The sequence below is a fragment of the Egretta garzetta genome, unplaced genomic scaffold (assembly GCF_000687185.1).
Source record: "Egretta garzetta isolate BGI_Z169 unplaced genomic scaffold, ASM68718v1 scaffold188, whole genome shotgun sequence".
NCBI lineage: Eukaryota > Metazoa > Chordata > Aves > Pelecaniformes > Ardeidae > Egretta > Egretta garzetta.
The window spans coordinates 4,189,555-4,211,563 of record NW_009260622.1 but is presented as its reverse complement, the minus strand read 5'-3'; the positions used below and the strand labels follow the sequence as shown (position 1 = coordinate 4,211,563).

The 22,009-nt window shown below is 37.6% G+C and overlaps 1 protein-coding gene across 1 annotated transcript in view; it reads left to right on the top strand.

Annotated features, from left to right (window-relative positions):
* Positions 1-1,406: 1,406 nt before the first annotated feature.
* The window catches only part of ARFGEF2 (ADP ribosylation factor guanine nucleotide exchange factor 2), a gene marked incomplete at its 5' end in the record, with an annotated part of 31,091 nt that continues 10,488 nt past the window's right edge, over positions 1,407-22,009 (top strand). The window contains 27 exons of the mRNA XM_009645463.2: positions 1,407-1,432; positions 2,242-2,365; positions 3,149-3,295; positions 4,169-4,348; positions 4,792-5,011; positions 5,756-5,827; positions 6,123-6,271; positions 6,624-6,754; positions 7,286-7,520; positions 7,786-7,885; positions 8,111-8,250; positions 9,355-9,463; positions 9,972-10,173; positions 10,899-11,010; positions 11,589-11,794; positions 12,699-12,783; positions 12,878-13,049; positions 14,201-14,352; positions 14,536-14,664; positions 15,033-15,191; positions 16,340-16,487; positions 17,444-17,543; positions 18,864-18,904; positions 18,989-19,158; positions 19,771-19,922; positions 20,119-20,291; positions 21,266-21,426. Of these exons, the coding sequence (XP_009643758.2) occupies positions 1,407-1,432; positions 2,242-2,365; positions 3,149-3,295; positions 4,169-4,348; positions 4,792-5,011; positions 5,756-5,827; positions 6,123-6,271; positions 6,624-6,754; positions 7,286-7,520; positions 7,786-7,885; positions 8,111-8,250; positions 9,355-9,463; positions 9,972-10,173; positions 10,899-11,010; positions 11,589-11,794; positions 12,699-12,783; positions 12,878-13,049; positions 14,201-14,352; positions 14,536-14,664; positions 15,033-15,191; positions 16,340-16,487; positions 17,444-17,543; positions 18,864-18,904; positions 18,989-19,158; positions 19,771-19,922; positions 20,119-20,291; positions 21,266-21,426 (3,795 nt within the window). The remainder of the gene's footprint in view (positions 1,433-2,241; positions 2,366-3,148; positions 3,296-4,168; positions 4,349-4,791; positions 5,012-5,755; positions 5,828-6,122; positions 6,272-6,623; positions 6,755-7,285; positions 7,521-7,785; positions 7,886-8,110; positions 8,251-9,354; positions 9,464-9,971; positions 10,174-10,898; positions 11,011-11,588; positions 11,795-12,698; positions 12,784-12,877; positions 13,050-14,200; positions 14,353-14,535; positions 14,665-15,032; positions 15,192-16,339; positions 16,488-17,443; positions 17,544-18,863; positions 18,905-18,988; positions 19,159-19,770; positions 19,923-20,118; positions 20,292-21,265; positions 21,427-22,009) is intronic.

Sequence of the window (22,009 nt, the reverse complement as noted above, 5' to 3'; positions counted from 1 at the left end):
TCTTCAATTTTTCTGTTGTCTGTTCTTTTGTTGACTATAAGGTGGATAATGGTCGTTCAATTCTTGTTACATCATTTATTGGTAATCGATGTCATACTGCTGCTTTCTTGACTGCTGACTGTGTTGGCTGTCACTAATGAGAGGGTATGGCAGACAGAAGGGCAAGCCCCAATCCCGGATGCAGTTTATCACTCGCAGCTTGTAGTTATACAGGCTTCCTCTGCATTTTGCTTCCATTTGCTCTATAAAATGGGGGTAATTATGTTACAAAATAGGCGTACTCTGCAAGGATTAATTCTTGTAACATTCATTGAACAATAGGACCAGGCAAAAACCTGTGATAGGTGTTTGCTGCAGTCCTTGTTCGTTAGTATGTTTTGTGTATTGTGCTTCTGAGACGGAAGAAATTATTGAGGTTCACAGACAGCCCTGGAGTCATCTGAACTCTGAACATCTAATCCCAAACCACGGTGCACCTCCAGAGTGGTGGGAGAACAAGTATTGAGTGCGTGAATGATCCGTTTCTGGGAGCTTTGCAACTGAAACAAGCTTTGTAGGCAAGATAATTTGCAGGTGCATGAGATGGGGTGGGGTGGACAGGATTCCACCTGGTGTTACAAATGATTGTAGCTGTGCAGCCTTACGGTGTGTGCTATTTTTGATATTTTTTGTCAGTGTTCACAGTATGTGCTTACGCTGTGCCTGGTGTAGTGCAGTTCTGGTCCGCATTGTGCGTCATGGTGGTAACGTTAGAAATCCTCAAAAAGCCCTACTAGGATCTCTGGGGTTTGCTGCTGTATACAGTAGAAATGAGAGAGAATTATTTTTTCCCCCTGTATTTAATTTTATGAAAAGCTCCCTAAAAGTGTAATATAGTTAAAAAAAAAAAAAATAGGAAAAGCTCTGCTGGCAAAATGACAGCATGGATTTAAGAGTTCTTATCTCTTGGGAGGTTGTTTGTTCAGCAGATGTCATACTGTGAGGTCTAACGGAAGCAGGCTAACCAGTACTGGAGTTGGCAGGAAGGTCAGGCACGCGGAACTCACAGTTTGTGCAGCAGCCTAAAGGCTTCTGCAGACCTGAGCTCTCTAAGATGTAGGCTTACTCCTGAATAAAAATTGCATACTATACCTGTGTTTTCTAAAGATATCTTTTGTTAAGAATGTTTGGAAAAATTAGCTTGTTCAGGTAGAAGTTGAGAGATATGCTTTCCAATAAATGGTGTAACTGTTTATGATCTCTGAAGCTGAAGATGTTACAGGAAAGGAATAGCAAAAACTGAAATGTAAGGTTACTGGTTTGAAACAGCTTTGCTTTATTACATTTTCCTTATTTGTGTTATTGATAATGATAATTTATGTTGGGTGTTAAATGCTTTGATTTTTTTTTTCTTTCTTCCAGATGAAATAAAATTGGAGCTGGAAAAGCAAAGGTAAATTATTAATTGTTGTAAACTATGCCAGAAAACAGAAAGTGGAATGATTTGATAGTGGAAATGTAAGAGTGTATATACATTACAGCAATGAGTTTGCGAATACCCAGTTACACACCTTTCTGCCAAATCCATGATATGGCTCATGTGTTCCAAGTACACAATGTTTGTGGCTATGGGTACTCCAGCCATAACTGCCACTGAATTTCACTATGAAAAAAATTGCAAAACTTCTAAAAGGTGCTAGTTTTTCACTTCCTTTTACTGGGCCTTTTTATAGCCTGATAGGAAATGATAAAGAGCAGTAGGTATCCTCTGTTGATAGTATATGCTCTTAACTACATAGATCAAGAATACTAATTTAAATATTACTTAAATCCAAATTTTAAACACTCTTGCAGCACTATGCTGTGATTTCAAATGAGCCCCCAAATGTGTTTCTCTTCACTTAGTATTCTTCAGATGGTCCCTGTTTAATTCAGAATGACTTTGATAGATTTACCATTAAGTTGTGTAGGAGTTCCCCAGTATTTCAGGTAGCGGGATGGAGTTGGAGTGTAGTGAGGGAAGGGTTCAGTTGAAGAATATATGAAAAAGATCAGATGCAATATAAATAAATGTAAAGTGGGTTTTGTGTGTTTTTTTTAAAGAAAATCTGAATTTCTTTAAGAAAGTATGCAAGAGAGAAACTTGCATTGCGTTTGTATGCTGCTATGTACCATTCAGCTTTAAATTTAGAAAATGAGGAAGTGTAATTTGCTGTGATGTACATGTTTAGAAAAATAAATAACTCTTCTTAACTGACCTAGAGAAGGCACTGCTGCTCCACCAAAAGCGAACTTCATTGAAGCAGATAAATATTTCCTTCCGTTTGAACTGGCATGCCAGTCAAAGTCTCCGCGCATTGTCAGTACTTCACTGGATTGTTTACAGGTAACTCTTCTGTTTAAACTTGAACAGAGTGAAATGGAGAAACGTGCAGTGACAGAAATCCTGTGTGCTGTTGGCATTCTTAGAGTGAAGAAGTAATGTTGTGCTGAGTGCATACAGCTGTGTGGATACCCACTGCTGCTACCTAGGTGCCTAAACCATGCAAAATAGGTTATCATCAGACTTGGCTGAAGGTGCATCTTGTCAAAGTCAGAGCTGTGTGTGTTGTTTTATAGTGAAGCAAGCCTTTACTGAAGCTGGTGAATGCTTACGTTATTCAGTGAAGATGTTTCACTGGTGGTGCTCTAAAAGGAATATTTACTGTGGTGTTTCTTGTAGTGCTGATGTAGAGAGGTCAGACTCTGGAATCTTTCTACTTTGTTCCTCCTTAGATTGTTACAGAAAAAACAAATGCAACTTCAGGGCAGAACCTCTCTGCTGTGGATAGGTACAAAGATTGATGTTAAAAAATTTTGTCTGGTTATGGTAGGAAGAAATGGTCTGGGTGGAAGAAGCTTGTGTTATCGTTTAATAAATCTGTTTTGTCTAGATATGTGAACAGAGTAGGAAGAAATGGTCTGGGTGGAAGAAGCTTGTTTAATAAATGTGTTTTGTCTAGATATGTGAACAGTCCAGGTATTTGGTAGCCAGACTACTGATGGCGTTAAATTTTTTGTTAAAACTGGTTAAGTGAGGTATGCTGTCTATAAAACCCTCTTTATGATGTACTTTACTGTATTTTATTTAACAGTCTAAGGTCATTTAACTTGCATTCTTTCTACCTAGAAACTCATTGCATATGGACATATCACTGGCAATGCTCCAGACAGTGGAGCTCCTGGAAAACGACTGATTGACCGAATAGTTGAAACCATTTGCAATTGCTTTCAGGGTCCTCAAACAGATGAAGGAGTACAACTGCAGATAATTAAGGTATTTTATTTGGTCATTTTTGATATGCAATATTAATTGCTTTCTCTGATTTTGTAACTGAAAAAAAATGTAATGTGAAGCACTACTTAGGGCCCAGTTTCTCTATTTCTTACACTGTTAGATGTGTCACTGAATTAGGGGTGGCTTGTCACCAAGTCAGAATTGGTATGTGACATGTATTTCCTCTTGGTGAAGCAGAACATGAGAGAATACTTTATAAACGTTTGTCCTTCTTTCTGGGATGAGCCATGACCTGGATACTTGATCTTGCAGACAGCTCCGTGTCCATCTCCTAGGCTAGTAATGCTCACATTCGTTAGGCCAATGAATTGCTGTCAGCCTTCAACTGAAGGCCCTGTAACTGTGGTGCAGTATCATGGCCTGCTGCTCTAGCCTGTCTGCTCTTATGCCCATCTCCAGAGAGATCTGCAGTATATGTTCTGACCAAGGCATTAGTAGTACCAGTGGTGGTCCTGAAATCTACTTGGGCTAACGTAGCTGAGTTAGAAGTTGGTGAACCTTTTAGTAATCTAATTTGATGGCAGTGTAGACCAACTGGCCCTTTCATAGAAATAAAGCTATAGAATATAATGATAACTGTTTCATTTGGAGGTGGAATATCTCCCGTAGTGGAAAACTAGTTGTGATAAAATGCTTTTAACAGCTCAGGAGAGAACAGAGACATGTGTAAGTTCTGTTGCTTTCTTTGATTTGAAATGTCATTTCAGAGAACTAGAAGTTCCTTATAATGTCTTATAAACAGTTATATGTGTTTCATAACAAACCCACTGATTATTATGGAAGACCTGCATTAAGTGTATTGCTGCTTACTTGCTTGGATTTAATTTTTTACTGTGTTATGGACTTTTTCAGGCTCTCCTCACTGCAGTAACATCTCCGTATATAGAAATTCACGAAGGAACAATTCTTCAGACTGTTAGAACCTGTTACAACATCTATCTGGCCAGTAAAAATCTTATTAATCAGACAACTGCCAAAGCTACCCTTACACAGATGTTAAATGTCATTTTTACACGGATGGAAAATCAGGCTGTATGTAACTATTACTTTTGCTCATCTCAAATGTTTAGGCTTGACAAATGAACATAAAACTTTTTTTTATTATCATTATTTTTAATGGGTCTGTCACTGTAATTGGATATTTCTTGATTTGCAATTTAAAAAAACCTGTCAAATCCTGCAGTGAAGCATACTGAAGCATACTGACTGACTGAAAAATAAAATATGAAGCTTATTGCTGATAACAAGGCTTCACACTGGAGTTTCTGCCAAATGGCTTTGTATAAACAAATTATGAGATGCTTTTAAAATAAGCTTGAAGCACATCTTTTTAATTTGACTGGCCAAGTGATTATATTTTCACTGTTTCTTTCTTGTTAACATGTGAATTCACAAAGGAACATCAGTCATCACAGACATCTGTTTGCCCTTATGTTTTGTGCCTTAGATTAACTTTTTCATATTGATTTTTCAAGATACAGGAATCCAGAGAAGTAGAAAAAACAAATCAGCAAAAATCCCAGTCTCCTGCAATTCCACTGGTGACCAGGTCTCCAAAGATTGGTCAGTTAAAGCACAGCTATCAGGAAGGCAAACCCACCGCTCCTCTAGGTGTGGAATTAACGAATGGTGAGCCTGAGAGGGCAGAAAACGGAGACGTGAAGTTGGAGCAGGATCTGACTCTTTCAGCATCAGGTGAACAAGAATAGATTGTGTCTGTTGCTTTCAGTTATGTCGTGGTGTAACCCCAGCTGGCAACTAAGCACCACACAGCCGCTTGCTCACTTCCCCCCACAGTGGGATGGGGGAGAGAATCGGAAGATTCTATTAGAAAATGCTCTTTTAGGCTCTTCTGGGGAGAAGTGACTGAGGTTATTGTCTCAAATCACACTTGGATTGTCTCAGTAGTTATTCAGAGTATACCAGCCATCCTTAGCTCGTGTCTATAACATTATTATAACCACTGAAGAATGGCTCATATTTTCCCTAGAATTCTAGTAAAACTATATATAGTTTATGTATATAGAATTATAATGGAAATTGACTTCATTAGGTTGATAAAGGGGAAGGAAAGGAGAGAATAATCGCAGTAGGTGAGAGGTGGCAAAATCACTTTGAGGTAATTCAAGTCCTGTGGTAAAAATAATGTGTATTATGGAGACCTTATTATAAGCATATACTATATACAAATTAGGAATGTAGGATATTCCAAAACTAAACCTGTTGATAAATACAAATGACAAAATCACTGCATTAAAAATATCAGATGCAAATAACATCAATGAGTATTTTGTATTTTCTTGGAAATGGCTTTAGAGGAGAACTACTGAAGAAAATCTATGATTTTTAATCCTTCTGCCTCTGTCATATTTCTTCTTTTAATCTTCTTCCTAAACAAAAGTAATAAATTCAAAATTGCCTCTTTTTCTGTTTCATCAGAGGAAACAACTGATGGGGGGAAGGAAATGGTTAAAGGCATCTTGGAAGATGTGGTCAAGTCAGCTGTGAAAGGTAGCAAAATCTTCTGAAGTAAATTAGATGCATGTGAACTGCTAAAATTTTATTCCTGTGATTATAAAAGCATGGAAGTTATTTTTTGTTACTAAGTAACTTGTCAAGAACACCTACTAGGGCAGTAAGAACAGCTTTTTATTGTCTCACAATATTCTTTATTTGCTGGTAACTGAGAAACTTTTTAGTTAACTGGTGCTTCTTCTATCCTGCTTGCTTATAGAGTTTCACAAAGCCATGGGATAAAAAAAGCTCAGTGGGTGATTTTAATCAAGTTTCCTTTTTCCTCCTTCAGTGGCTGAAGAAAAGCAGGGGACAGAAACAGTTAAGGCTCTACCTGCATTAGAGACTGTAGATATTGCTCTTTCTGGCTCTAGTAGTGAAAATGTACAAACCAACGGGATTCCAGATGACGGGCAATCGGTTTCCTCCACTGATAATCTGGTAAATAACTTCACTGGGTGCTAATGTATATTTAGGAAAGGAGAAATGTTTTTATCATGCCAGCTAATACAGAGGAATTTTGAGAAGGGAAGGGACAGAAGCTTTTATGTATGTGTCCTGCTGAGGTTCAAACAGGACGCAGCAACTGCAATTTAAGTGGATATTGAAAACAACTGTTCTAAAATTCATTATGTTAGTTTTATTTTAATACAGGGTGGGAGCGGAGGGGAAGAGTCAGCATGTGTGAAAAGATCCAGATCGCTTGTAGTCCTGCTTAGGTCCATGAAATCTTCCAAATTGCTGCGTTCCTCTGTCTTGCTGAGGATCTCATGTTGTGTTTCTTGCTCTCAAGGAAACAGATGTATCTGGACATCAAGCTGCTGCCAAATTTTCCCATGTTCTACAAAAGGATGCGTTCCTTGTGTTCAGGTCGTTGTGCAAGCTCTCCATGAAACCACTTGGTGATGGACCACCAGATCCCAAGTAATGAGACTGTATTTATTACACTGTCCTCTTGAGGTAGCTTTTGGAGACAGTTAAGTAGCTGCTGTATAGTAAAGCAGGTATTAAAAATTCACCTGTCAGGCACTTGTGTCAGTTAGCTTGATGAATCTAGGATTGAAACTTGCTTCAAATTATTAAAATTTTAATACTTGACGGGTTTTTTTGTGTAATGGGCTTATTAATCTTACCAGCTGAAGTGGCCTTGACTGTAGTATTTGTGAAACTTTGATGGGGCAGTCGGGGAATGCTTCTTAGTAGCACTGAGTTGCATCTTATCCTAGTCCAAGATGTTAATACTCCTGGAAAAATGTCAAAATTCAAAATGGTAGATGTTGTCCAAAATCACTTGCAGGCTGATTTCCACCCCTCCTGCCCCTCCCCCGCATCGAAATGAGTTAAAATAGCAGTCATTTCTTCTTGACATGGAAGAAATGCTATAGTGTTTATGTTGAATACAAGTATGTATTCAGAAATAAGATAAAAATATATTTAATGTTGAATTTTTTCTAGATCCCATGAATTGCGTTCTAAGATAGTGTCTCTCCAGCTGCTTCTCTCAGTACTGCAGAATGCCGGTCCAGTTTTCAGGACACACGAGATGTTCATCAATGCAATCAAGCAATATCTTTGTGTAGCGTTATCTAAAAATGGAGTCTCTTCTGTTCCTGATGTATTTGAGCTCTCTCTTGCCATCTTTCTCACGCTGCTTTCGAATTTTAAGACCCATTTAAAAATGCAGATTGAGGTGAGAGGCTTTTTATCTATCATTTGTATGATGCTCTAGTTCTCAAATGAAAATAGTGCAATGATAAAAAGACAGCTGGAACTTGGAAGTTAATGTCTCAGCTTTGTTTGCTTACTAAACTAGTATATTACTAATGTATTCAAATTCCAATATGCATGAGATGATACTCTTCAAGAGAAATTACTGAATAGAAATGAATTTGTACATTTGACATGGTTCTAATAAGTTTCAGATCACAAAGTCCTTTACCTCATTTATTTTGCAGGTGTTCTTCAAAGAGATCTTCCTGAATATTCTAGAGACTTCTTCAAGCTCCTTTGAACACAAATGGATGGTGATCCAGACTTTAACTAGAATTTGTGCAGGTATTTCCATTGTTGTGAAAAGCAGTCACTTCCTCTGGCAGCAGATGAAAATTATTTTGAAGACAAATGCTACATAAATGTTTAAGCGTGACAAATTGAATTTGATCCCATAGTGCTTGGGTTAAAGGTCTGGATTCATCCCCATTTCCTGCTCCAACTGGCTGATTCCTTTTAAAAATGCTATTACACTGAATCCTAATACTTGCACTTTCTTTTGTTTTCAAGATGCCCAGTGTGTAGTGGATATTTATGTTAACTATGACTGTGATTTAAACGCTGCTAATATATTTGAACGCCTTGTAAATGATTTGTCCAAAATCGCACAGGGACGAAGTGGGCATGAGTTGGGAATGACACCTTTACAGGTAAGAAAAACAGCTTTGAAGACAAGGTATTATTTTTTTTTCATAAATGGTACTGTCTCTGCATAGTTATCAGTACTTCCAGTGGTTCATGTTGTCTGTAACTTACTGATGTTACTTTTTTTATTGGTTAGCTAATTTGCAATTGGGTGCTGGAACAGGACAATTAATTTATTTAGTGATTTTGCTGCCTGTTTGCATTATGACACTAGGCTTGTTCTGGGCTCTTTTGTTGGGCTGCTGTGGGAGAGTGATTCAAATAAGCCTTCCCCTGCCTTACTCAAATGACTTTCCTTCTGGTGCTTATGAACCAGCAGTACCTTCATCTTGTGTTTGCTTTGCACAAACTCTTTATGCCATATCTCTACCACAAGTATTTTATTTTTAAAATTATACTTTCCCAGTCCTTGGAGGGTGGAGTATAGACTGCTTTCAGCAAGAGCAGATATTTCTGATGTAGGCTTTGCCTATAGCACTGTTTTTCTAGCCCAGCCTAATGGCTTTCAGTGCTGAAGTGAACTTGGTGCTAGTGTTGGTCTCAGAACTGAGTGCACCTCACATCTTCGGTTAGAATTGTATCAATGCTTGCTTGATTGGGTTTATTTATTTTTTTTTTTCCTGTGGTCCTTTGACAAGAAAATGGAAGTAAAAACCAGGAGACCCTTGTTTCAGATTTTAAATATAACTATTCACTGTACAGCTAAGGCAGTGAGACACTTGTGGAGAGAGCTGATACTATAGAGGTGTACTGGATGGTCATAATCATTCATACAACAAATGGGCTGTGTTTAGGATTTGGTGTATATTGCCCCTTGATTGTACTCATCAGCTGTTGATAGACCATCTGCTTAAAGCAGCTGGAATGTGTTCTGGTGTCAGTCTGATTATGATTGCTTTTGGCCTGGATGTATCCAGCCTAAACAGTCAAGGGGCAAAAACTTTGAATAATCAATAGATTTACCCCTAACTGATGAACTTTCTGAGATTTGCATGGTGTGATAAAACGCATTCTAAAAACTCGTGGACATGCATATATTCGTTTGGGTTTTTGATGTCATTGTGTTTTGGCTTTTTTTTTTTTTTTTTTTTTTTTTTTTTTTTTTTAAGGAACTAAGCCTGAGGAAAAAAGGACTTGAATGTTTGGTTTCTATTTTAAAATGTATGGTAGAATGGAGCAAAGATCTTTATGTGAACCCCAATCATCAGGCTAGCTTGGGTAAGATTGTTTCCTTATGGAGAGACTAATTTGTTTAATAAGTTTGTCCTTGTGTTTTTTCAGTGTTAGAAGCTATTCAGAAGTGTGGATGCTAGGTTTTTGCATAACAGTTTGTTTATACAAATAAAAGTATTTTACAAACAGTTGTTAATGCTGCTGCAGTAATCGACTCTCCGAGTGTCTGGTTCAAATAACCAGCTTCTGTTTTAAGAGCTTTATCCAAGCCATTGTCTACACTGTAAAAGCTGGCTTATGTAGAACAAGACATGGGACAAATCTTGCAGTTACTAAGTTGAAGTTTAAGAATTTCTCCATAGCTGCTGCTGATCTTCTGCCTTTTGTTGGATTATTTTAGAATTTCATCAGTATAGCCTCTTGTAGCATAGAATGTCAAAAAGTATACATGGTAAAATAAGAATATTGACTCAAAACTTCCTACTAAAAAGTTTTATAACCAAAAGCTTTTGACTGAACAGGATAACTTAACTCTTGACCTGTTTATAAATAGGTTCATATAAACCATCTGAACAGGAAATGGCTGAAGGTAAATGTCTTGAGAGCGGAGGGAGGCGGAGTAGTGTCAGTTCCTTGGACTCCACTGTGTCATCAGGAGTTGGAAGTGTTGGTACCCAGACTTCTGTCCCAGATGATCCTGAGCAATTTGAAGTCATCAAGCAACAAAAGGAAATAATTGAACATGGGATAGAACTGTAAGTCCAGTATGACAGGAAAAAAGTTCACTAGTAAAAAAAACTATGCATGCAACCATATTGCTTCCTACTGTCTTACAAAGTCAAACCTGTAGGGATGCTTACAAATTGTTTGTAATGCTGAAGACTCTTGCCTGCTGTTGTCAAAAGCTAATGCTATTGTAATTGAAAGGAATTCAGTGGAATCTTGGGTGGAGTGGAGGGTGGTTTCACAGCTTTGCTTTGTGCTGGTTTAGCTGCACAAAAGGGGAAAGCGTGTGTATACCTAGAGAGAAATTGATCTGAGCAGGCAGGCTTAACGTGGTCTTACAGCTCTTATACAATTTGTTGTCTTTTACTGAAATAGAGTTTGGACAACTATGCTTTACTACTTTTTCATTAATTTGAAGATCTTTGTCTGTAAATGCTATAAAAAGGTCTTGAACAGCAAAATTTTTAACATTTCAGGGACATTCTCTAATTTTTAGTATTTCAAAAGGGTCAGTTTTTAAATGAGTTTTCCAGCAATAACTTTTCAGCTTATCAGCAACTAAATGTACCTTAAGAGATGTAGCCTATGGTGTGGTATAGTTAATATATTTGTTGCACATTCTTTGATGTTTTTCTAACTAGAAAAAAGGCACAGAGCTACAGCACAGAATCTGGGCTCTGTAAAACTAAAATTTTATAGGCTGTGATATTTTTCAGTTGTATGTCTCAATTTCCTCATATTTTTGTCCAAATAGGTTTAATAAAAAACCAAAGAGAGGAATACAGTATCTACAGGAGCAGGGGATGCTGGGCACTACAGCAGAGGACATTGCACAATTTTTGCACCAAGAAGAACGCCTCTGTTCTGTAAGACTATATGCAACATAAGATAATTAATTCTCTTACCCTATAATCTTCTCCCCTGTCTTCTGATGTCTGTATGCACTCTCTTCAGTTCATATTTCATTAATAGATAACCGAAAGGGTAAGGGTACTTAATACCAATGCTGCTTTCTATTTACTTGCTGTCCCAGGCTTTTTAGTACAGTAGCCGTGTTTGCAATACAGTGCTGAAGGCATTCCCCATAAATGGGAAAATGCATTTTACCTATATCTGCATTAGTGCTATCTTGCCAGCAAAGGAATATCATGTACTGCGGTGGCAAAGCATTCTCTACTGCATGTGAAATTGGGCGCAGTTCAGCTTTCCTTGGCTCTACAGTAATGCAGATCTTGCCGTGGGAAGTTAGGGAAGCAAGAATATGCACACTAAAGGCGTTTCTGATGACACTGGTTTCTTGTCATCCCTCTAACGGTTGCTCTGGCCCGCTCAGTGAAGCGTATCAGTCTTACAAAACTGACAGCTGTGCAATTCTTGTACTATAAACTTTCTTGCAAGGCTGGCAGTTGGATTACACAGTAATAACTGTCTCTTGTGTTTTTAGACTCAAGTAGGGGAATTTCTTGGGGAAAGCAACAAGTTTAACAAGGAAGTGATGTATGCCTATGTAGACCAGCTTGATTTCTGTGGAAAAGACTTTGTCCCTGCTCTACGTATATTTCTGGAAGGTTTTCGTCTACCAGGTGAAGCCCAGAAGATCGATAGATTAATGGAGAAGTTTGCTGCTAGATATATTGAATGCAACCAACGGTAATTCAAAACCTTTGTATTGGATAAGCGCCTGAAGAATGGCTGTATTGTTTGTGGCCCCTAGGGGCAATTTGCAGCTCACACTCGGGAACTTCTACCAGCTTGTGTGAGGAGCAGGTCTTGTTTCTAATATTGGTGCTGAACCTCTTCAGCAGCTAGGCAAAATGGAAACTTTGGATAGAAAGTATACTGATGTTGGCACTTCATTAAATCCCAAATATTTGCTACAAGGAATTATTGGAAGATGGAAACCCTAAGTATGTTAAATTGTCCATATTAGTTGTTCTGTTTTTAAACAGATGTAGATCAGTCAAGTGTAAATAACAGTAATAACCAGTAGCAATTGCTAAAATAAAAAATACATGGCGCAAATAGCTATTAAGATGCTACATGTGTTTTTGCTTGCCCATTAGACATTAAAGAAAATGCATATATGTTAGGTGACATCAAGTAGGCAGTGTTGCCATTGTTTGTAATGCAATAAACTAACACTGAAGTTTAGCTATGTGTTCAGGCTTAATTGGTTCCTGTTCCTTAGCCTAGTTGGTGCATCACTGGGTTGTTTTTGTATAATTCTTTATGAAACCCTGGGAGTGAAAGATAAGCCGTTCTTTAGCTTTTGTAGGATTACCCAAAGAAGAATGATGTATAAACTTTTGGGAATGTACTCGAAAATTCCAGTCGTTGCTAGCTTTCAACGTTGTGAAGAAGATGCTTTTCTATTTTTTCCCTTTTTATTTGCATTTTAAAACACTTGGGGATTCATGCATTTCTAAAGACTAATTTTAGGCTCTGTTAGCTCTTGGCTGAATGCATAGCACTTCTGCGTATTCTTTGTGCATGTTGAAATAGTGAGGAATTACGGCTCTAAAAATCTGTTTTGTTTTTTTTTTTCCTCCCTTAGGCAAACACTGTTTGCTAGTGCTGACACTGCCTATGTTTTGGCATATTCTATTATAATGCTGACTACAGACTTGCACAGTCCACAGGTAGAAATTAAAAAAAAATCGAACTCGTAGAAGTTCAGATTTCCCTGGAATTTGCATTCAAAATCTGATATCCAACTTCTGTTCTTTTTTACAGGTAAAAAATAAAATGACAAAGGAGCAGTACATTAAAATGAATCGAGGAATCAATGACAGTAAAGACCTGCCAGTAGAGTATTTATCCACAATCTATGAAGAAATAGAAGGAAAGAAAATTGCAATGAAAGAGACAAAAGAATACGCAATTGCAACCAAGTGTAGTAAACCAAGTAAGAAGGAATGAGAAACTGGGAAGACCACAGTGCTCTTGAACTATTGCAGTAACTTTCAGGACAGCATAGTGGAGTTCAGATCCCTTTTTGAAAACATCTTTGTGCAATACACAAATTACATTTAGAATAGCTAATGTGTAGATATTTTGAACAAAACTGGCTCAGTTATTACTTAATACTGCTACTTCTGTGACGGAAACATAGCTGTGTTCGGCACCATTGCAGAGAGGCACTAGAAACTAGATTTGGTGGGGTGTGGGTTTTTTTGTTGTTTTATTTTTTTTAAAACAGAAGTGTGATGGGAAAATTGGAGAATAACTGAAGGTGGTGCTTACTTTGCAAGTTAATTTCTTGGTTTTATGTGCTAGACAACAGGTGGGGTTTTGTTTTGGGTTGTTTTTTTTTTGTCTCCTTATGAGTAGCATGTCATAGTTCAGAAGCTGGTAAGTGCCGTGGTCCTCGTAATGATGTTTGAAAAAGAGAGAGATCGGAGAGTTTGTTATGGTCTGTAGTCACCTATCATCTTGACCAAACGAGGACTTCTGTGTGTAGCATACACTAGAAACCAGTATCCCTAGCTGTACTCCGCTTTTACTCAGAATAGCTGGTATGAACTGAATTCAAATTACTGAATTCTGAATCTTCAGCGTAGTGTTTTTTTCACTGTTTTCTGTGGTTTGCAGGTTTCCTAAGTCAAAATGTGAATGAAATTAATTTCCTTGAAAATTGAAGTTGCAACCTTTAGTATAAGGATAAAGCAACACTAAGTTGTTAATCTGTTTATTGAGTTGGTGAGAGCTAGTTTTGGTTTGAGGATGTCAACCTAAGAAGATGAAGGATTCTCCATCCATTTTTACAGGCAGAGTGACTTAATAGAGTATGCCTCTCTGACTTCCAATGATTAGGTCATAACATGGAGCATATAATGAAAGGCTGAATTAGTTATTTTGTACAGAATAAAGTCTTAAGTTGGGTTATGGGTTTTAGTGCTGGAGTTCCTTGCTTGCCTCCTGAATTCTAACATTCGGGGGGATTTTTAGATTTCATTTGCAGTACCTTTATTTAACATTTTGTCATGCTCAGCCCAAAGATGTGGAATATGCCCTTATGAAAAAGAAACAGATGCAACTGTGTGGTGTTCCCCTTAGGTGTAGCTAATGAGAAGCAGCGGAGGTTGTTGTACAACTTGGAGATGGAACAAATGGCTAAAACAGCTAAAGCCCTCATGGAGGCCGTAAGCCACGCAAAGGCTCCTTTTACTAGCGCCACTCATCTGGATCATGTCAGACCCATGTTCAAAGTGAGTGTCAAGTACTCCTCTCTTCACTGCTAAGAGTTTTAAGCATAGAAAAAAGTGCAAAATTACCCTGAAGAGTTAGGTAATGCAACAGGTGGACTCTTTGGATATATTTGGGTTCAGTTACTTAGTGTTTTGGACTAAAATTGTATTAGAATTCTGAACTTAGTTTCTTCTTCCCTTTAGCTTGTATGGACTCCATTGCTGGCAGCGTACAGTGTTGGCTTGCAGAACTGTGATGACACAGAAGTTGCTTCCCTTTGTTTGGAAGGAATACGATGTGCCATTAGAATAGCCTGTATCTTTGGAATGCAGGTTTGTATAAGACTTAGGATGGGGCTTGCTAAGGGCAGTGTAGGCTCTGCGAGGGAGATGAAGAATTACAAAGTTATACTTAGAAAATGAAGCATCTCATCTACTTTCTTGAAATGGTAAAATAAAATATTACCATCTCTGTTTTAAGATCTTGATATCATCAAGCTTTTCTTCAATTCTGCTTTCCTTTTATTGCTGAGTCTTCTATTAAGAGTGTTTGCTAACTTTCCTCCTACTCCTCTTCAGCTGGAAAGTGCTCTAATAGTGCCAGCTATACATAGAAGGAAAATTGTGTAGGCATGCTGGACAAGTAGCTTTCTCTGGCTCTTCAGGGACTTGATTACGATGCTTATTTCTCTGTCTTGTAGCTGGAACGAGATGCTTATGTACAGGCCCTTGCTCGTTTTTCCTTGTTGACTGCCAGTTCCAGTATTACAGAAATGAAGCAGAAGAACATAGATACCATTAAGACACTTATTACAGTCGCTCACACAGATGGCAACTATCTTGGGAACTCTTGGCATGAGGTAAAAACTTAATTAGTTTAAATAGGGCGACTGAGTTGTCCTCTGAAACTTGCAGGATTTTGTTCTACTGCTTTCAATCTTTAGTAACTGCATTAGCTCCCAGCATGTGTCAGAATCCTGTTTAAAATGTGGATGCAAATTCATTATTTTGTTAGTGGTTTTTATATATATGTGTGTGTATGTATATATACATAAAATAATGCACTGCATTTCTGGCAGACCCTATAGGCACTGTGTGACCAATATTATAATTCTTGTAGGTGCTCTAGATAGGGAATTAAAATGATATTAAAATCTCATTTGACTTCAGAGAACTCTGCACAGAAACCATTGCGTTCTTATTCATGTAAACAAAAATGCTCACGGGTCCACACTTGTCTGTGCAGTGTTTGGCAATATTTATGCCATGATCACATGAAAAATTAGGGCTAAAATAACTTGGTGGGGGTTAGGTGTAAGGATAGGCTATCGGGCTCATGTGTAGTTTCTTAAAGCATATTTTCCAGGAGCTCTTTAATCAGATCTAAATCTCTACTTGCTGCCAAAATTTTTTCTGGTAATTTTCTTTGGCTACATGATAATATGAGCCAAAAGGTTCCCAAGCTGACAAATTACTTGGACCTGATTTACTGCATACCCACGCAAATTATTGTGCCAGTCCAAGGTATGTTGCAGTGGAGCAGTAAAAAAGAAGAGACAGTCAATTTTGTGCTGATGGCAAGGTACTGTTTTGGTATTTTCACTGTATATGTTGGAACAGCATTACTTAAAGTGGTAGCTGCGATAATTCAGTCTTCATCTCTGGGACAATGAACTCTCTAAAAGATCAACTCCAAGTTGTCTATAGTTTTGAAGGTTGACGCTGTGAGAAGTAATAAAAAGGTTTCCTCTAGTAGTTAGAGATCCAAGTTAGATTTTTGGGTACTGTTTGTTTTTTCTCATATTGGAATGATTCGTGGCAGCTGGTGATCTTGAACGAATCACTCAACTTTATTTCCAGTTGTATTGGTGATGTTTCAGCTACATCAAAACTGTTATCATTGTCAAAGTTGTTTTAAAGGTTAGAAAACCTGGGAAGGTTATCAATATTAAATATAAATATACTGTGATGTCCAGAAACACAGTGTTTAAATATCTTTTGTTTTTAGATCTTGAAATGTATTAGCCAGCTGGAACTAGCACAACTTATAGGAACTGGAGTAAAAACTCGGTATTTATCCGGCTCTGGCCGTGAAAGGGAAGGAAGTATTAAAGGCTATGCATCTGGAGGGGAAGAGTTTATGGGCCTGGGATTAGGTAAGATTAATAATCTTGGACTTCACAAAGATGCACATATAAGTGAAGCATGATGGCTAAGAAAGCTCAATGTTATAAGATACTAAAATATATGTACTTTCTTCCAGGGGGAGCTATATTGGATTAATGAAACTTAAAAAAAATGGAACCGTATATTTCAATGTATTAGTAATTAACAAATAATGTTCTAACTTTGTAATTGAGTTAAGCTATTTAACAAAACTCCTCCAGATTTATTTTCTGGAACATGTTGTTGTCAAAGCTGTTTCCCATACTTATTAGGTCATGGTTTTGTTACCAGTATTATCAGTTCTTTCTTTTTATGCTCTATTTTTAATTTTTAAAAACATAAGCAATTTATCTTTAGGAACTAGTAGATGCTTCAATGATTGATAATTGGTTTTCCAAAGGAATTTCTTATCTCTGCATGTTGGGCTTGCCGTTTCAGTTCCTCTTGTTCCTGTATTATGTGCAAAAAACAAACCTTAGATTTTAAGCTGTAAATTAGAGGGACAAGGCAAGTTGCCTTAACCTCTGGAAAACTATCAACCTTTTAATTTGAAAATACTCTGGAGTTGATGCTATACATGATGCTGCTGCTGAATGTAACATAACTGTGCCCGGCATTAACTACTTGTATCTGACTTAGAGTTAATATTTTAAAATAATATTTTATCATTTCCAGCTTTTATTAACAGCATTATATCATCTTAACTTAATAAACATGATGGTCAAAACACAATGCCCTAAGGGGAAGAAAAACAGAATTCTTACTGGATGCGTAATTTTGTAATAATCTGGCACAGATCTGGCAAAGGCACCATCTGCTCCATGCAAATTACAAGCTAATTGGAAGCAGTAGTCACTTGTCTGTGTCTACTTGTATAAAGTTGGGGTTAATATAAAGTCACTATTTCATGATGCTAAATACTGGGTTTTAATGGCTTTTATTGCAGGTAACCTTGTTGGAAGTGGAGCTGATAAACGGCATATGGCGAGCATTCAAGAGTCCGTGGGAGAGACCAGTTCACAAAGTGTAGTGGTAGCAGTAGACAGGTACTGAGAATATAATATCTTTCTGTGGAAAATATGAGTTGAAGTTATTGACCATCCTCGCTTTATTTGCAGACTCTGACAGGGACTTTTGTTTTTGAAGCCTATTTTTATTGTGAGAAAGATGCTGATACTTAGATGCTTTCTCTGGACCCAATAATTATATCTTTTCAGGCATGTAATATTCACAAAAGAAAGACTGTCATTAAATAGCAGTATAACTCATGTAGTGTGTTGTGAGAAGGGGCACTGGGTGTATGCATGTGTTCTTATGCCTTTTCTTTGGAGTAAGCCAGTAAAGACTAGAATTAGGTTGATGTTACAGTATTCAGCTATTTTTGTTTCACAAATCTGTCTTATAATTGTCTCTAACTTATGTGTGTGTATTCTGTGTATTTGAGTTTCCTATTTTTTCTCTTTTTTTCTTTGATATAGTCTGAAAAAGTCAAATATCCAAAATTAATAAGTGCCCTTATTCTATTAAATCATGCAATTTTCTTTGGCCTTGTGAGTGTCAGTATTGCAGCATTTCTTTAGTTGCTGTTCTTCAGCTCTTTATTCATTAGTCACTACATTCTTGTCCAAATCATTATCTTTCTCATCTGTTCTTCTAAAGTGTTGTCTAAAGAGATGCTTCTATCATAAACCACGTGTTGGAAGGGGACTTTGTTATAATTATTGAAACTATTGGACAAGTCTGTAGAATCATACATTCAGACTTGCGGTATTTATTGTAATGTAAATGTGTCTATTACCATATCAAAGTCTAAAAGATTGGGAACATTCTCCACTTATCAGTGTTCTGAACCACGATCAGCAGTCTGAATTCCCCTCAAGACTCTGAAGTGAAGGGGAATAAGGGACAGGGGTGCATCTGTAGTCTTTCTGCTGTCTGTTTTGATGGCCACAACTTAGAGTATTCTTGAACCATGTAAAGATCGAGCAGGTGGCTGACATCCAGTAAAGTCCTGCAGCAGAGCTTTCTTAATGTCTTTTTATTCTCCCTATGAAATTTAATGTGCTGTCACCCAAATGAGTGTTCCAGCACTACTTGCCCTGGATAAAAATGTGAACCTGTGCCCGCTCCTGCAGTGGGGAAGGAGCATAGTAGGCTGTGACTTGCAGCAGGGAAGAGAATGCTTAGACTAGGAGAAGGACATGAACTGCTGCCAAGGAGTAAGAATAAAGCAGTTGCAGAGTTCATGGCATGGAGGATTGTAAAGTACCTCCAGGAGTTGTGCTGACATTTGCCTACAGCACTAAGATGTGACTGACTCTTGTAGCTGCGCAGCTAAAACTGCAACTCATTTATTTGTTCCATAGGATATTTACAGGATCAACTAGGCTGGATGGAAATGCAATAGGTATGTATGCTGACCATTTGGTGGGTTACAGCAGCTCTTGCAATGTAACATCCTGAACTTACAGTAGCGTGTTTCAATGTTCAGTTGACTTTGTCCGATGGCTGTGTGCTGTTTCCATGGATGAGCTGGCTTCCCCGCACCATCCACGCATGTTCAGCCTGCAGAAGATAGTGGAGATATCGTATTACAACATGAATCGCATTAGGCTGCAGTGGTCAAGGATTTGGCACGTGATTGGAGATCACTTCAATAAGGTATTTTTTGAAATCAAGTTAGAGAAGATAAATCAATAGCAGGACCTCTTTAATCAGCTTTTTCCTTTTATGTTCTTAGTGCTGTAGGTTGTGGTACTTAAAAAAAAAAAATCGATTAAAGGTGCCTAGAGGAAACACCTATTTAAAAATCTAAAGTATATAAATAGAAATGGAAATGTTTATGGGAATGATCTTTAATCACTCCATTATATGATTTTGTATTTGTAATTTGTCTTTATGCCATTGTCTTATCTTTCTGATCAAATGCCAAGTTAGTTTTCCTCTAAAATATATACAGATGATCCTGGAAAAACAAAGTTATTTTCCTTAGTTAACTGGACCATGTTTGGGTGGGCTTTTTTAACTTGAGATTGGGGTTTTTTTGGTATCTAGCGTTCTGCACTTGCTGCATGCAAAATCTGTGGGTCTGTTTAGCTGGATCAAATGACTGAGAAAGCCCTCTCCAAAAGTAACCCCCATCTTCTAAATATCTGGCAACTAGAAGGTGCTAGTGATTTTTAGTGGACTGACGTGAAACTTGAATGATGATTTTGTTACTCGTATAAGTAATACATTAGCTGGTAAGTGTTTGAAAATGTGCTTTTCTTCTAGGTTGGATGTAACCCTAATGAAGATGTTGCCATCTTTGCAGTAGACTCATTAAGGCAACTGTCAATGAAATTTCTTGAGAAGGGAGAGTTAGCCAACTTCCGCTTCCAGAAAGACTTCCTAAGGCCTTTTGAGCATATTATGAAGAAAAACAGGTGTGATGCACTGCAATTTCTGTTGGCTTGCTTTAGTCCTACATGAAGATTTTACTTGGCATGGGTTAGATTGTCATGTAAATCGAAGAATGGAAGTGGCACGGTTACTTTGTGCCAGTGTAAAATTGTGCCACTTGTGAAAGTCTTATTTCCTTCTTTTTTTTTTTTTTTGTTTTTCTGTTTGTTTGTTTTTAAGATCTCCAACTATTCGGGACATGGTAATACGCTGTATTGCTCAGATGGTGAACTCTCAAGCTGGTAACATTCGTTCAGGCTGGAAGAATATCTTTGCAGTCTTTCATCAAGCAGCATCAGACCATGATGGGAATATTGTGGAGCTGGCCTTTCAAACCACAGCACACATAGTTAGTAAGTAATGCTTGACAGATGCGAGTACCCAAATTAGTTAGGCTGCTGTGATTCTGGTTTAAAAGGCCCATCTGAATAAGATGTTTGTATTTCCAGGTAAATAAACACAAGATCTTGCAGCCAGACTGTTTAAGCTCTGCAGCTAGATCTTGCCCGTTAAGTCTCCTGACCACTATGGACAGGAAAAACTAGATATAGATATCCTGCTATAGAACTTTGGAAGTTTGGAATAGATTCAATAAATTTGTATATTACCCCATCTGTCACAATTGTTGTTTTGCATTAAGGAGCATATTTCACAAACTTCCATGCTGATTCATTATTGTATGGTGGGGATCATTAAGCTTGTGACACTGACATGTGACTGCTTGCAGAGTTGAGTTCATACAGCCTACCTGCTCTAAAAGTGTATTTGAACAGCATACTGCTGCCACTTTCAGAGGAAGACAACCAACTCAAATGTTCTTGAAGTGGACCTACAATATTGATTGTAGCTGGCTTAAATGTCCTGAAACTGACCTCTTCCCATTAAATAGCATGGGGAAAAAGAGCTTTTTCTTCTCTTGCTACAGAATATGAATAATTACAGGCTTAGATAATTTCATTCACAGCAGGGATGCTAACATCAAGCTTTACTCCTATTATTTCCCAAAATACTTTAAGAGCCTTGGGTTGCATATGTTGTGGGAGAAAACTGAACCATATAAGAAGCCATAAAATAATCCTAGATTATAAAATCGGTAATTATCCAACCTGAGAAAATGTGATGCTGACAAATTTGGGTGGTGGGGTGGGATGAGGAAGAATGCAAGGGAAGGCAGGGAACAATATATTTAATCTAGAAGATCTGGTCCTTTCATGTTTGTCCATTCAGTAGTGGTGTACCATGGCTGGCATCTGTAGATCAATGCCAATTTATCTATGGATTTCAGTATCAGTGAATTTTATAAAGTGTATGTGTTTGTTCTTTGCAGCAAATATTTTTCAACAGCACTTCCCAGCAGCAATCGACTCATTTCAGGATGCAGTAAAATGCCTTTCTGAGTTTGCCTGTAATGTTGCGTTTCCAGACACCAGCATGGAAGCCATTAGGCTTATTCGGTATTGTGCAAAATATGTTTCAGAAAGACCACAGGTATTTTCTTTTAATTTTTATCCTTGTGTATTCTTATTCTACTGGTAAACTGAGACTATTCTTGTAACTAAGAAAGAGCTTTCAGGTTCAAACTTTAGTCTCCCAGCAGCAGGTGTTTGTATTAAAAGCTTATTCAGAATTAGGAGTCATTTAGGTATTATGTAAGCAGTAGATTAGGACTAATTAAAAATTTTAAGTCTCATCAGCCCAAATTGGACATAACTGAATGAAATAGTCCTTTTTTTTTTTTATAGTGTTAGGATGGCCTGAAAAATACTACTGCTTGTTTTGTCACACTAATTATGTCTGGTTAAATTGGTTACAAATGTGCATATTTTTCTACATCAATCTATTGTGTTAATACTTCATATAATAATCACTTTGCTGAAAAAAGCCTGGAGTTAGATTGCAGTTGCATGTTACCATTGCAAGATGTGCGTGCTGTATCCAATGTGCCAGCAAAGTGTAGACTGGTTTATGCCAAACTTAGATTTCCTTATTACCTGTATTTATATAATTGTTGCCTGTCACTGCTAAGCTTCCTTCCTAAAGTCTGAACCTCTGCAACTTGTAAAACCTTCAG